This window comes from Saccoglossus kowalevskii, chromosome 4 (genome assembly GCF_978046115.1).
Source record: "Saccoglossus kowalevskii chromosome 4, keSacKowa6.1, whole genome shotgun sequence".
Lineage (NCBI taxonomy): Eukaryota > Metazoa > Hemichordata > Enteropneusta > Harrimaniidae > Saccoglossus > Saccoglossus kowalevskii.
In genome coordinates, this window is record NC_140644.1 from 83,629 (window position 1) to 98,120 (window position 14,492).

Here is a 14,492-nt window from a genome sequence, read left to right on the forward strand (position 1 = left end):
ACACCTCTGCAAGGTGGGACTATTTTTTTACCCTTCCATTCTTTTCACAGGCGTGACGACATATTTTTACTGACGTAATATAAAATATTTACCATGGCTGTCTGAAATTATAACAGGAAATTATTCACACGTGCAGGAGTTAACAATGTGTGAATGTTAGTGAACAAGAGACAGACTCCACCATTAAAAAATTAAGCAAACAATTGTCATCAAACTGTTATTGGCGAATACACAATTTACGACCCATGGGCTGGGCGGAGCTTAGTATTCTAATTTGACTGATTATTCAATGACAGCAACTGTCAATCGTTCATTAAATGTAGATAGTCCTAATCTTTTGTTTATGTGTATAGTTACTGATTTGAGCAGTGTAAAGTGAAATAAACAATTAATTTCTGGTGAAGAGGCAGCTTGCTGGAATCTGAATTCAAGTAGGGTATACTAGTACGCACAGTTCATTCTAAAGTGACACGGTCTATGCTGCAATATTCAATAAATATATTCACAGACATAAATTACGTTGCGTAGAGTAAATCTCTTGTATCTGAGCGATCACTTTTTACCCCAGACAACTAAGTGAACTGTATATTCAAATAATATTTATGTTGATTGTCCTTACATCATCTCAGACCCAGGTGAAATGAAACGCATTCGTTCTCGGATTTGACCTACATGTATTATCATAGTTCAGCTGCTGTATTTTTTTATGATTTGTATTTTATTTTATTTACCATACTGCGACATCTGATGGCATAGTAGTGTAAATAAAGTTATTACTATTAATATTATCTTCCATAACCTCACAAGCAAGAGCATCTTGGATCGATCACCGGGTCGTAATATTTATTTATCGAATTGGAAATGGTTAGTTTCGCATCACATACATGTATTCAAGTGTTCGTGCCCATGCCAGTGATCAAGTTTTTTTTTTGTTTTTATTATTTTGGCTAGGCTGCACAATGCCGAAAGAACATCAGCAGCGACATTGTTTACATTTATACTGGAACTTACTACAAAGTATCATCTACATGTAGGTTTCCACGCAATTTTGAATTTAGGTGAGGGTTCTCCGCCTATTCACATAGGCCGCCTATTCACATAGTTCATACCCACCATAGACTCCGGTCAGTCAAAATGACTATTTTGAACTGTAGGCATTAATCAGCGATTCTGCCGGTGACGGAGAGATAGAATCTAGGTCAGGGGAAGCCCCATGACATCAAGATTGTTTTACCCCTTACGTCACAACCCACGTGAACGAGGCCACATGGCAACGTCCATCATGTCCATCAACGTCCATCACTCTTGTTCCTTTCTCTCCGCCTCAAGGACTTAGACCAACGCGACGGAAAGAGTGGGGAGGTTGGGGAGGGGAGTCTATGGTGGGTATGAACTATGTGAATAGGCGGGTTCGGAGAACCCTCGCCTAAATTCACTACGTTCAATTACCCACCATAGACTCCGGTCAGTCAAAATTTCTATTTTGAACTGTAGGCAGAGTCAGACACCGATAGGTGGCGGGTTTTTCCGAGCAAACAGAAAAAAAACTATGATGAAAGTCTTTTCCCAGTCCGAGATGAAAACAAACTAAAAAAACCTAAGTTAAGACCCAAGAAGGGTGGTGTCTTACCTTGTCTGTGCTGTCCCCGAAGCAAGAAACCAATGGTGCTGTGGTGACAGGGTTCGGTGCACCCGAGAAAGCTAGACCCAAGCCGAATTCGGGGGTGATAAGCTAGAAGTAGGACCAAAACAGTTCGCATGAGGGTGTAGGTCGAAAGAAGCGAAACCTGGGAGCTTCCAGGGAGTGCTAGTGGTACAGACAATTTGCCCTCAAGAATGCCGAGACTGACTTATCGCCTATGTGCGGGGGCCTCTGCGGTCGTACGGGCTGGGTCAGTAAACAAAGCCTAACCCGTTACGACGGGGCCAAACCTGAAGAGACCCTGCTAAATAGATTGGGTGTCTCTCAGGTAGTAGTTGATGAAGACGTTCTGCATTCTCCAGAACCTGCCCTCAGAATGTGTTCGAGGTGGGCGCCTGACGCTAGCGCTAGTGAGTTAGCAATCGCACGGACCTCATGCGCTCGTACTTGGTGTCTTTGCAAGTGTTGTGTTGAGGAGGATAGTGTATTATAGACCTCCAGTACAGTCGCAGTAATCCACCTAGAGATGGAAGTCGGGGAAGCCGGCTTATCCTGTTTGCCAGGGCTGTAACACAAAAACATGTGTTTGGTTCCCCGTCTGGAAAACCTGGTACGGTTCTCGTAGCAACTCAGCGCTCGGACCGGGCAGAGAAGCAATTCCTCCTGATCCTCCGGGCCGACAATATTTGACAGCCGGGGGATGACGATCGGTTGAGGATCGTGTCCTGGGATTTGGTTCTTGGCGAGAAACCCGATTCATGTCTTTAGAACAACTTGATCGTCCATGAAGGCAGCCTCTGATTATGGAAAGCAGTAACAGTCTCCTAATAATGGGACAATTGGCTAAACTTGACCCCAAAGAGTTTTCTATGGCAGGGGACAAGGCTGACCTGTAGCTAACGATCGCTGCGTAGGACAGACCCACTTCGTCAAACAAGTGGACAAAGAAGTCTGCTACCTGGCCGATAGAGGGATGGCATGGATCAATCTCCCTTCCACTACACCAACCAGTGTATGCTCGCCACTTCGAGTCATAGGCAGCATTGGTGGAATCCCTGTTCGCCCTGGCCAGGACGTTGGCAGCCCGCTTAGATAGACCTTTCGTCTGCGCGAGTCTACTGAGAGCCTCCATGTGTGTAAGTGGTACACTGCTGGGCTTGTTGGTAGTGTGCCGTCCGGTTGGGACAGCAAGTCCGGTATGTCCGGCAGTACAATCGGTGTTTCGACTATTATTTCCAGCACGAGCGGAAACCAGGCCTTGGTCGGCTAATTGGGCGACACCAGAGTTAATATGCAGGTGGGCTCTTGTCGAAGTTTCTCCAGTACCCGGTGAATTAGCAGGAAGGGAGGAAAGGCGTACGCATCCATGTGGGACCAGGGGATCGATAAGGCATCCACGGCCCATGCTCCTGGTGTCGGCAGGAGTGTTACGTACGTCGGGAGCTTGGCGTTCCAGTGTGCGGCGAACAGGTCTATCTTTGGACCGTTCCACAGCCGAAACAGCCTGGAGGCTGCCCACTGGGGTATCAGCCACTCCGTGTTCTGAAGACGAAGTCGCCCTGAAAGGGCGTCGCCAGACTGTTCCTCACCCCTGGAAGGTGGTGTGCGGTTAGCTCCACATTGTATTCCAGGCACCATAGGAGAATTTGCTCTGCTAGGGCCGACAACGATGGGGAACGTGTCCCCCCCCTCCTTGTTGATGTAGGAGACCACCGCTGTGTTGTCTGTGTGGAGCAGGACTCTGTGGTCTCGAACTTCGGGTCGAAAATGTGAAAGTGCTAAGTGCACTTTCAGCTCGAGCCAGTTGATATGGTGGTCCCGAACCCATTGCGGGAGCCATATTCCTTGGGCTTGTTTGTCCAATAGGTGCGCTCCCCACCCTTGGAGGGAGGTGTCTGTTACCAGAGTCATGGTCGTGACGAGTGGGTCCAAGGGGACCCCCTGTCTGAGGTTTGTCAGTGACGACCACCAGGACAGGGTTTCCTTTAGTTGGTCCGGGATCAATACCTGTCTGTTTAGTTCCCGTAGGTGAGCTTGGTATTCCAATAACAAGCGCTGGACCGGGCGGCTGCATAGTGCGGCCTGGGGAACTACCCTTCGAACGGAGGTCATCATTCCGATGAGCCGCATGAGTTCTTAGAGAGACGCTGACTAGGCGTTCTGCTAGGTTGCTTAGCGCTAGGCAACGCGCTTGAGATGGGCGAACCAGGCCTACTTCGGTGTCGAACTCCATGCCCAGAAACACCAACTGTTGAGTCGGGTCGGGATGGGACTTCTTGTGATTTACTAAAAAGCCCAACTGGTGAAGTAAATCCTGTGTAAGCCTTACATGTCTGGCTAATAACCCCTTGCCTGGGTTGTGTATCAACCAGTCGTCTAGGTACGGATTGATGTGTACCGACATTTGGTGGAGCAGCAGCACTACCTGATTCATCACTCTAGTGAATATGTAGGGCGCTGTGGATAACCCGAAAGGGAGCACCCGAAATTTGAATACTTGGCCCAGATGAGCGAATCGAAGGAGAGGGCAACTCGCTAGGTGCATCGGTATGTGCAGGTAAGCGTCGCATAAGTCTAAAGAGGCTAGCCAGTCGAGCCGGTGGATGGAGAGTAGGACACTGGATGGTGTCTCCATGCGGAACCGATCGAGAAGCACATACTGGTTTAGTCTGCTTAGGTCCAGAACCGGACGCCAGCTGCCTGTAGATTTTGGTACTACGAATACATTTGAGTAGAAGCCAGGACTTAGTGCCGGCTGAACTATTCTGTGTATGGCGCCCTTTCTTAGCAAACTGTCTACTTCCTGTCTGATTGCTTCCGCTATGCGGGAGTCCCCTGGCAGTGCCTCCAACGGAGAGGACACTGACAGGGGCGGAGGAGATGTCAGTGGTATTCTGTAACCGCGTGTGACCACCTGGAGCGTCCAGGGATCAGTTACCCGCTGCCTCCAAGCCGGAATGCACCGGCGCAATCTGTGTGCGACAGGGATCTGTGGCCATGGGTTCGGCGGTTGCAAGAGGGGGGGTTCTCCTCTACCGTGAGGTGAGCCTCCCCGTAGATCACTGGGGTTACTAAGCTGTAGCCTGATCTCTTGCCGAACGCAGGCCCATCTGAGGTCTCAGAGTCCTGGGCGCGCACAAGAAATTGATGGGTCGCAACTCCGCTCTCAGGGCATGTTGGATAGTCTCAGAATGGGTCGATGAGAATGACCATGGAACGCGGCCATGCCCCGTCACCCAGTTGGCAAAACAGAAGTTTGTGGTACCGGGGTCCGGGGAAGGAGCCTTGGGGTCCAGTCGGGGACTTCTGGTTTCGTCCCACGAATTGGGGTTCGAATCCGAGATTGCCCCAATGGGGTAGCGTTTAGTCCAGCGAAAGGAGTTATGCAAAAGTTTACCCCAGCCCGGGGCTTTCGGCATTACCTCCCCTGCGGCTGACCAACGACTGCCCCTCAACACCGTCTGCGCGCCGTCCGCCAAGCTCAGCGCTCGGCTGGACCAGGGGAGACGTGCGGATGGGGTTGATCTGGATACCGGCGCCTGTGATCCTATCAGCGTAGAAGCGACCATAAGTGGCTGCTTTAGGATCGAGGGTGGGGGAATATACATAGCATCACCTGGACTGATAATATTCCGCATCACCCCAACGGCGTGGCATCATTACGCAATGTGGACCACTGTATCCGACGCGAGTGAACTGCCACCTCTCAGCCTAAATATGTGGACGAGAGCGTGTTCAAGAGTGTGTCTCATGACAGGGTCGGTTGCGTCTGGGAACGCCTGTGGGTCGGCGAGAAGGGAGTCGAAACCCACAGTGGAGGGTAAATTAACCCGTCCGGTACCGCGCGGTGAACCCTGGCTGGTTGAAAGGGGGGGCTACATTGTATGTCCTGACCCGAATGCCCTGCCTCGAAAACAGAGTCCTGGCTACCAGCGTCCCCGTTGGTGTTACGTGTCTGAGGTTCCCGAGGAGACCTGCTGCCACTAGCCTGAGCCTCGGCCTCCCCTGAATGAGCCGGGGGGGGGGGGGGGGATGGGTTGTTGAACACACGGCTGGGAATGAGGGGTTCCCCGGAAGAGACATGCTTAGAATGCGAACGGTGCTTTCTGTGTTTCTTCCTACTTGCCGGCTGAGAGGCCGCAGTAGAGACAGCTCGCTCCGCCTGCAGGTGATCTACTCTGCCTGCCTGGGACGCAATTTGCCCTGACAGACCTTCGACCAATGCCCTCATTTCAGCGGCAAAACTGGCGCCGTGCGAGGATGGGTCCACAACGGGACCCAGCGCGGGCCCCATGGTAGGAAAGACCTCCAGGGGCACAGCCTCGCTGTTGCCGGTAAAGTTGGGAAACCCACTGTCTGAAAAAACAGACTGTGTAGATGCCCTCCGATCAGCGGGGGGAGACCGAAAAAAATTGACACACCCACTATCGGGCCCTTTGCTTGGTATCCCGATATGAGAACCGGTAGCCGAGCACGAGGACTTGTCATTCATGTCAACGCACAACTCACTCATACCCATGCCGGTAGCATTTGCCGCACGACCTTTTCGCGAACGAGCGACGCGGTCAGTCTCAGCTATTTTGACATGCTTATCCTACCAGCTAGAATGTTGGATGCCGCGGCTGCGGCGATGACCCACGCTAGAAACCCGGACAGGAAAAAGCAACAGAGCCAGGCAGAGCCGCTCAGAATCATTCCCCAACGAGGCGGAGCGAATTGAAGAGTGATGGACGGCTACCTATGGCGTTGCCATGTGCCCTCGGTCACGTGGGTTCGTGACGTAAGGGGTAAAAGAATCTTGAGGTCATGGGTCTTCCCCTGACCTAGATTCTATCTCTCCGTCACCGGCAGAATCGCTGATTAATGCCTACAGTTCAAAATAGTCATTTTGACTGACCGGAGTCTATGGTGGGTAGTTGAACGTAGTGAATTTGATTGATAGGTTGTTCACAGACATCAGGCAGAGAAATACGAATTGTGAAACTGCTCAAGATTTCTTTCGCAAACCTGTGGAGGTTATCGTCTATTTTTTGACAAACTAAAAAGAATTCCAAACTATGCCGGTCTAGTCAAACGCAAATGTGCATTTTCATCGAATATATCAATTTGGCCTGAAACGCAGTCACGGCAAAACTTGGACGAGCAATATCATGAGAAAATGTACTCTGTCCTTACCCATTTTGCAAACAAAATTGTATGTGAAGTCATATTGTGGTGCTTCGAGGGTCACTATAAAAATAATCATCCTCGCTACGAGCCGGAAATAATGAGATAAAACATTACCAACCAGCACAGTGCAGCGAATCTCTTTTGCTTATTTATTCAGAATTATGTATATCATAACTACAGGCAAAATTGTTTGGAATGGCTTCTGAATGCTGTTTATCATTGATTTCAACCGCCGGCTGTGTTTTCAGACAGACACTTTATATTCTGTCTGGTTTTGACAACCTCATGCCCCACGTTGCAAAGAAGTTCGTCTGTGTTTTCTTTCCTGTAATTTATTTCATTGTATTGTCTAACATAAACAACACACTATTGGCGTTTACTTTGATCACCTCATATGCAAAGTACGCATTTCAAAAACAATGTGGGTGGAGCTTACAGTGCCGGCAAATTCGAAACTCAACGCTTTTGAAACCCAGTAACAAATTTAACACATTACATTTTACTTTTATACTTAATATTATAATATCTTTTCTTTCTTTATTATTTCAATATTATTATTATTCTTGGTTATACTTTTATTGCTACTGTACTGATAGAAATACTGTATTTCTAAAGATTCAATAAATATTATTATTATTATTATTATTATTATTATTAATTTATTTATTAACACATAATCACTCTTCGGTGGGAATGGTTACAGATAATAGTAAAAGTATACAGTATTAATACATTAAAAGCAAGGAATAAAAATAAACTAGAGTTTAGTATACTAGTAGTACTCCATAACTGGACAGTACAGGCATTTTGCACTGAATTTAGTACCCAAACAGTAGTACCCTGACTTTTTTGGGCACCGCCAGCCAATGGTAGCTGTGGTTTCACACACCTCTGTTGATACTTAGTACTAAGGAACGCAAATCACGGAACTTTTTTCTGAACTATGACGTACTCCCACTCACCCATGGAGCTAAAAATCTTTTTTTTCAGCTCCATGACTCGCCCCAACCTAACATTGACAAATAAAGAAACACTTGCAACTCAAATTCGATCGTTATGGATGGCTACAGATCATTGTTACTATCTGTCCTCTACCTCCCAAGTCTAACTTGTTATGGTGCTTCTGGGTGCCTGCAGGCTGACACTCTTTCTGCACCAAGTACAAGTTGCTATGTTTACCAAGAACCTATTGTGTTTTCTACCAAGTTCAAATCAGTATGCAAAGGTCATCTGCCCCTCCCTAAGAGGTGACTCAATATCTCGACTAATTTTACCAGGGAGTCCAGAAAGTAAACATACTTAGCATACTTTTGCAGTGTACAGCATTATTAGCCTATTGCGACTGAAGGATATGCACAGCTTTTTGTTGCTCCTACCGGTACTAGAGATTTTTCCAGACTGTGCAGACTGAGTATATTGTACTTGGACCATGGGCAAACATAGTAAGTACTACTTGAGTTGTCTGCACTACAAATAAGTTGAACTTGGGTTGTCTGCACTACAAATAAGTTGAACTTGGGTTGTCTGCACTACAAATAAGTTGAACTTGGGTTGTCTGCACTACAAATAAGTTGAACTTGGGTTGTCTGCACTACAAATAAGTTGAACTTGAGTTGTCTTCAGTACAAATAAGTTGAACTTGAGTTGTCTTCAGTACAAATAAGTTGAACTTGAGTTGTCTTCAGTACAAATAAGTTGAACTTGAGTTGTCTTCAGTACAAATAAGTTGAACTTGAGTTGTCTTCAGTACAAATAAGTTGAACTTGGGTTGTCTCCACTACAAATAAGTTGAACTTGAACGATTGTATTACACTTGATTTGTCTACACTACAAATACATTCAACATGGATGTTCAAAAAAACTGATTGAGTTTGACTTGGGTGATTCTATACTACAAGTAAATTGAATGTAGACAATCAAGTAAGTTAGCAAGTTGCACTTGGGCTTGTGCAAATAGAAATGAAGCACCCTTTGTTTTCATGAAAGGAGGCAGTTGAGCTTGGTTGTTTGCTTTGCAAATAAACAATCATATTATATAACTTGAGTGACCATGAAAGCTAACTACATGTACTAGGCTATTCATAATTTACATATGAATGCTGTATATGACTTGCCTCCACAACATTTCCTGTAAATCAGATTATCATACTACATTTGATAAAATCAATGAGTAAATGAATTGATTTCATACTTTGGAATTATGGGCTAATAGTCTTCATTTGTTACTGTCATTGCAGTGCATGGTCCTACAGATTGTTACTCTTGCATGAAACATAGCTTCATTGAATACAACTGAACAAGAACATGATCTCATTACAGAATCGTCTAAGAATAGATCTGGCAAAGTGAGAGTGAAGAAGCATCATTTGCCAACTGAATCGAAGGAGAGGGTACAAAATGATCAGGTAAGAGATAACCAAGTTTTTCCTATGGACACTACTAGTGATACCTATGTCCCCAGTCATGTAGGTTCTCATTCTCGTAAGCGCAGACATCGCTCAAGATCATAAGATCAGCTATGCAGACAGTGATAGTGATACATGTGATCCCCATTCTGCCCAAACCACTAAACGCCGAAAACGGCCAAGACATCATAAAAAGAGACAGAGTACTAGTAACGTGACTGGTGAAAGGGACATAGAGATTGAGGATAACCAGGGTGGTAATGGAATTGAGAACCTAGTTGGTGATCACAATAAGGACCAGGGTGATGGCAATGATGAGCAGGGTGATGGCAATAAAAATCAGCATGGTGATGGCAATAAGGATCATGGTGATGGCAATGAAGATCAGGGTGGTGGCAATGAAAACCAGGATATTGATGGCAATGAGGAACAGGATGATGGCAATGAAAACCAGGATGGTGATGGCAATGATCAGAGTGATGGCAATGAAGATCAGGATGATGGCAATGAAGATCAAGATGGTGATGGCAATGAAGATAAGGATGATGGCAATGAAAACCAGGATGGTGATGGCAATGAAGATCAGGATGGTGATGGCAATGAAGATCAGGATGGTGATGGCAATGAAGATCAGGATGGTGATGGCAATGAAGATCAGGGTGATGGCAATGAAGATCAAGGTGATGGCAATGAAGATCAGGATGATGGCAATGAAAACAGGATGGTGTTGGCAATGAAAACCAGGATGGTGTTGGCAATGAAAACCAGGATGGTGATGGCAATGAAAATGAGGTTGGTGATGGCAATGATCAGGGTGATGGCAATGACGATCAGGATGATGGAAATGATGATGGCAGAGAGAATCAGGGTGATGATGAAAGTGACCTTTATAGTAGTGATGATGATGGTGAAAAAGGGGTAGTACCTCCTGATCTTGACAGTGGCATGGCCAGGTGAAGACATGGACTCTGATGATGATGACAGGAACAGCACACGTCATCGCATTCATGCTCACACACAAATAGAAACAACCTGGCCAAGTGACTCAGAGTATATTGAACCTACATGTATTTCTAATGATGAAGATGATGACAATGTTGCTGATAGTGATGGTTGGACTCTGACACTCCGAAGACATGTTGTTGAAGAGTTCACAGGTGAACATCCTGGTCCCAATGTGAACAAAGCAGACATACCTACACCAATAAGTGCTTTTGAAAAAATATTTCCTAAATCGCTTGTGACAAAACTCAGAAGAGAGACTAATGCTTATGCAAAATATATAACAAGCAGCCTCTCGGCTGAGATAGCTCCGCTGTTAGCAATGCACATTTCAATTAAAGAACAGAAGATATCATTAGAAAATGAACAATATGCATAGTATCAATGCAATGGGACTTGCTGTTTTCAACAAGAATTCAAAAATATAATTTTTAACCATAAATGATTGTGGTTTTTAACAAGAAGAAAATATCACTTTTTACCAAAAATGACAAAAATATTCATCAAAATTAGAGAATTGAAGATATCATCATGAAATGAACAAATCTGAGAGAGGTCTACCCAAGGTACATATACACCAAGTATCAAAGCATTCAGGCTTGTAGTTTTCAAGAAGAATTCGAAAAAGTAAAACATTGACACGGACACCGGACGACGACGGACAATCACTCATATGATAAGCTCCACTCGACAAAGTCGACAGCGGAGCTAAAAAGAAACAAAGGAGCGGACAAGCACTGGGCTAAGATCAAAGATGATGATGAGATGGCAGCATTTCTAGGCATCATGATAATTATGGGAGTTGATCCAAAAGGGGAACTGAATGACTATTGGTCAACAAATACTGCTTTAAGAAATGAAAAAATTGCAGGTGTAATAAGCCGTAATAGGTTTCAAAAAATATTGCAATATTTTCATGCCAATGATGCAAGAAATGATCCAGCTACACATGTAATATAAGTAATCCTGCTGAGAGAGCTACAGAGAGAAGACATAGACCAATGTATAAAGTTGCACCAATACTGAAAACTATAATACATCAATCACAACAGATGTATAATCTTCATTGTGAGGTGGCAATAGACGAAGCCATCATTGGGTATAAAGGGAGATATAATGGAATTCCAACTGTGTTCATTCAAGGAAAACCCAGAGCCAATAGGTTCAAAGTATATGTTTTGGCAGATAGTCATTCAAATTACGTGGCTAATCTCAAATTTATGACTAGTACTGGAAGTCACGAAGAGGATATGCGAAACGTTTCCAAAACTGCGAGAATTTAATCCAGCCATTCACTGGATTACATCATGTTCTCTACACAGACAGTTATTATACCAACATTGAGATGGCCAGTAGGCTCCTGGACTATCACCATACCTATGTTGTTGGAAGTATGCGCCAAGATAGAAGGGGATTCCCAAATGCCCTTCGCACAAATCCCAGAAGAAACCCAGCAAGTCAAGTCACCCACAACCCATCGAAAGTCTGTCTACAGCCTTCCAGCTCCTGATATTGTAGGTGATTACAATAAATACATGGGTGGAGTGGATCGTGCTAATCAAATACGATCTTATTTCACTTCCCAACGCCAGGCCCACAAATGGTGGAAGTATGTCTTCTTCTACTTATTAGATACTGCCATTTGCAACAGCTACATTATCTACAAAGAAAACGCATAAAGCATTCCAAGTAGAAGTTGGTTGTGCTATGATTGGTGGCTTTTGCTCAAGAAAACAGAGAGTGACAACTGCTGAACCAGTTCTCAATACATACCAAAATCACCACCTGGTTAAAGGAGAGGGCAGAGGTGCTAGTTGTAGAATGTGCATTAAGATAGGAAGGAAAACTCAGAAGAGCCACTACGTGTACAGCGTCTACAAATGCAATGAATGTGGAATTGCTTTGTGTCGTGATTGCTTCCTTCCATATCACCATGAAATAACATGTAATGCAGGCAAAGGGCAGAAGGTGACACAAACAGAAGCAACTGATCAAGCAGAAGCAAGGTGGCTGTGGGAACACAGAAGAGATGCAGGACAACAAAGCAGAAGAACCCTTGCAATTGCAAGAGGTGGGTCAAGAGGAAGACAAAGAAGTGAACAAAGAGGTGGACAAAGAGGAAGAGGAAATCGTGGAAAATAAAGACTAGTCGTTATACATGTATAGTGTGGGCCGGTTTATGTAGTGGTATAGAATAGTATAAGTATATAACTGTTCAATGTATAGATGTTCATGTAAGTGACATATATATTGTATTTCACAGGATTAGTACAAAGAAGACAAAAGATTTATAATAAGCTTTGTTGTCAACTGAAGTTCTTCTTTGCACTCCAGGTAATCATACTTTCCATAGTCTGATTGCTGGAAATAATGTGGAGCCAAGTATAATTTAGTTGTAGTCAATAGACCCCCAAGTTCAATTTAGTTGTAGTTACTGTCAGCCAAGTGTAATTTATTTGTAGTTATCAGAACCCTAACTTGAATTTATTTGTAGTGACCAAATCCCAAGTTGAATTTATCTGTAGTGACCAACTCTCAAGTTGAATTTATTTGTAGTGACCAATACCCAAGTTCAATTTATTTGTATTGACCAACACCCAAGTTCAATTTATTTGTATTGACCAACACCCAAGTTCAATTTATTTGTAGTGACCAACACCCAAGTTCAATTTATTTGTAGTGACCAACACCCAAGTTCAATTTATTTGTAGTGACCAACACCCAAGTTCAATTTATTTGTAGTGACCAACACCCAAGTTCAATTCATTTGTAGTGACCAACACCCAAGTTCAATTTATTTGTAGTGACCAACACCAAAGTTCAATTTATTTGTAGTGACCAACACCCAAGTTCAATTTATTTGTAGTGACCAACACCCAAGTTCAATTCATTTGTAGTGACCAACACCCAAGTTCAATTTATTTGTAGTGACCAACACCCAAGTTCAATTTATTTGTAGTGACCAACACCCAAGTTCAATTTATTTGTAGTGACCAACTCTCAAGTTCAATTTATTTGTAGTGACCAACACCCAAGTTCAATTTATATGTAGTGACCAACACCCAAGTTCAATTTATTTGTAGTGACCAACACCCAAGTTCAATTTATTTGTAGTGACCAACACCCAAGTTCAATTCATTTGTAGTGACCAACACCCAAGTTCAACTTACTATGCACATATATGTATCACGTTACACCAGATTTGATCTTTGCAACTGATTAACTTAGACTTGGTACATATTGGGTATTGCCTTGTGGGAGAAAGAGGATACTGGCTAATTGGGTGAATTTTGCGCCTGTTTTTCTGGATGATAACGGGTTTGTTAACGATTATGTCAACTGCCATAAACAACACAGTTACTAAATATTCCGAGCTTCATGTTTCAGAATACACTACATCATAAAACAATCTTGTATGTCTTCAAACTATTCTTTAAATGAGGTATTTATGTTGTTGTTACGTTTTCTTTTCTCGTTTTCAGCGTCTTAATTTTCTCGTACGCTAACAAATCTGTCAACAATTTCTCCGTTCCTAAATTCATGGTGAAAAGAGTAGAATACAATTTCGAATGTCAGAGGGTTGTCCAATCAGACTGCACGAATTGACTGGTCTCAGACACGGTCTCATTTCCAGTCTGCGTGGCAACCGAGAGTCTCTAAAGCTGGTCTCAAACATGGTCTCATTCCCGGTCTATATGGCATTTGAGAGTCATTAAATCGGTCTCAAAACTGGTCTAAAATGCCTTCTAGAGGGTACCGTACATACCTCTACAGTCTGAGTTCACATACATGGTGTATTTCAATGGAATATACTTATCCAAAAGTTTTGAATGAAATAACCAATTAGATGTGTACATTTCTTGGAGCAATGTGTAAATGGCAGAAATTGATTGAATGCATGAACATTCTGCATTATAACTACTGGTTGTGAAGGTTCAGTACTTACCTTGAATAACTGAGTATAGCTGACATTCTTAGCTTTTTTCAACCATAACATTAAATCAGTGTAAGGTAATAAATCCCGATGACTAGAGTAATGTTTTGGTAGTGTCAATTCTGAGGAGTGTCTCCCTAAGGTTTCACCAAGTTCATTACCCTAAAAAAGAAATGGATAAAATGTTTATGTTTGCTGTCTGATATGGTGCTATAAATGTACAAAGTAGTAAAACTATAGTCATATAGTCTTGAAGCGATGGTCAAAATGGCTCACTGATTCTATTTATCAGTATTTCTATTTAACAATTTTTTCCGACCAAACCAATACTTGAGCAGGA

General features: G+C 43.8%; 1 protein-coding gene across 3 annotated transcripts in view; it reads right to left on the bottom strand.

The window, feature by feature from the left end:
- The window catches only part of LOC102807982 (exocyst complex component 1-like), a 106,013-nt gene that overhangs the window by 64,968 nt on the left and 26,553 nt on the right, over positions 1-14,492 (bottom strand). For all 3 annotated transcript variants that reach the window (XM_085497608.1, XM_085497606.1, XM_085497607.1), the window contains one exon: positions 14,165-14,314. In XM_085497608.1, coding sequence (XP_085353734.1) covers positions 14,165-14,314 — 150 coding nt within the window. The remainder of the gene's footprint in view (positions 1-14,164; positions 14,315-14,492) is intronic.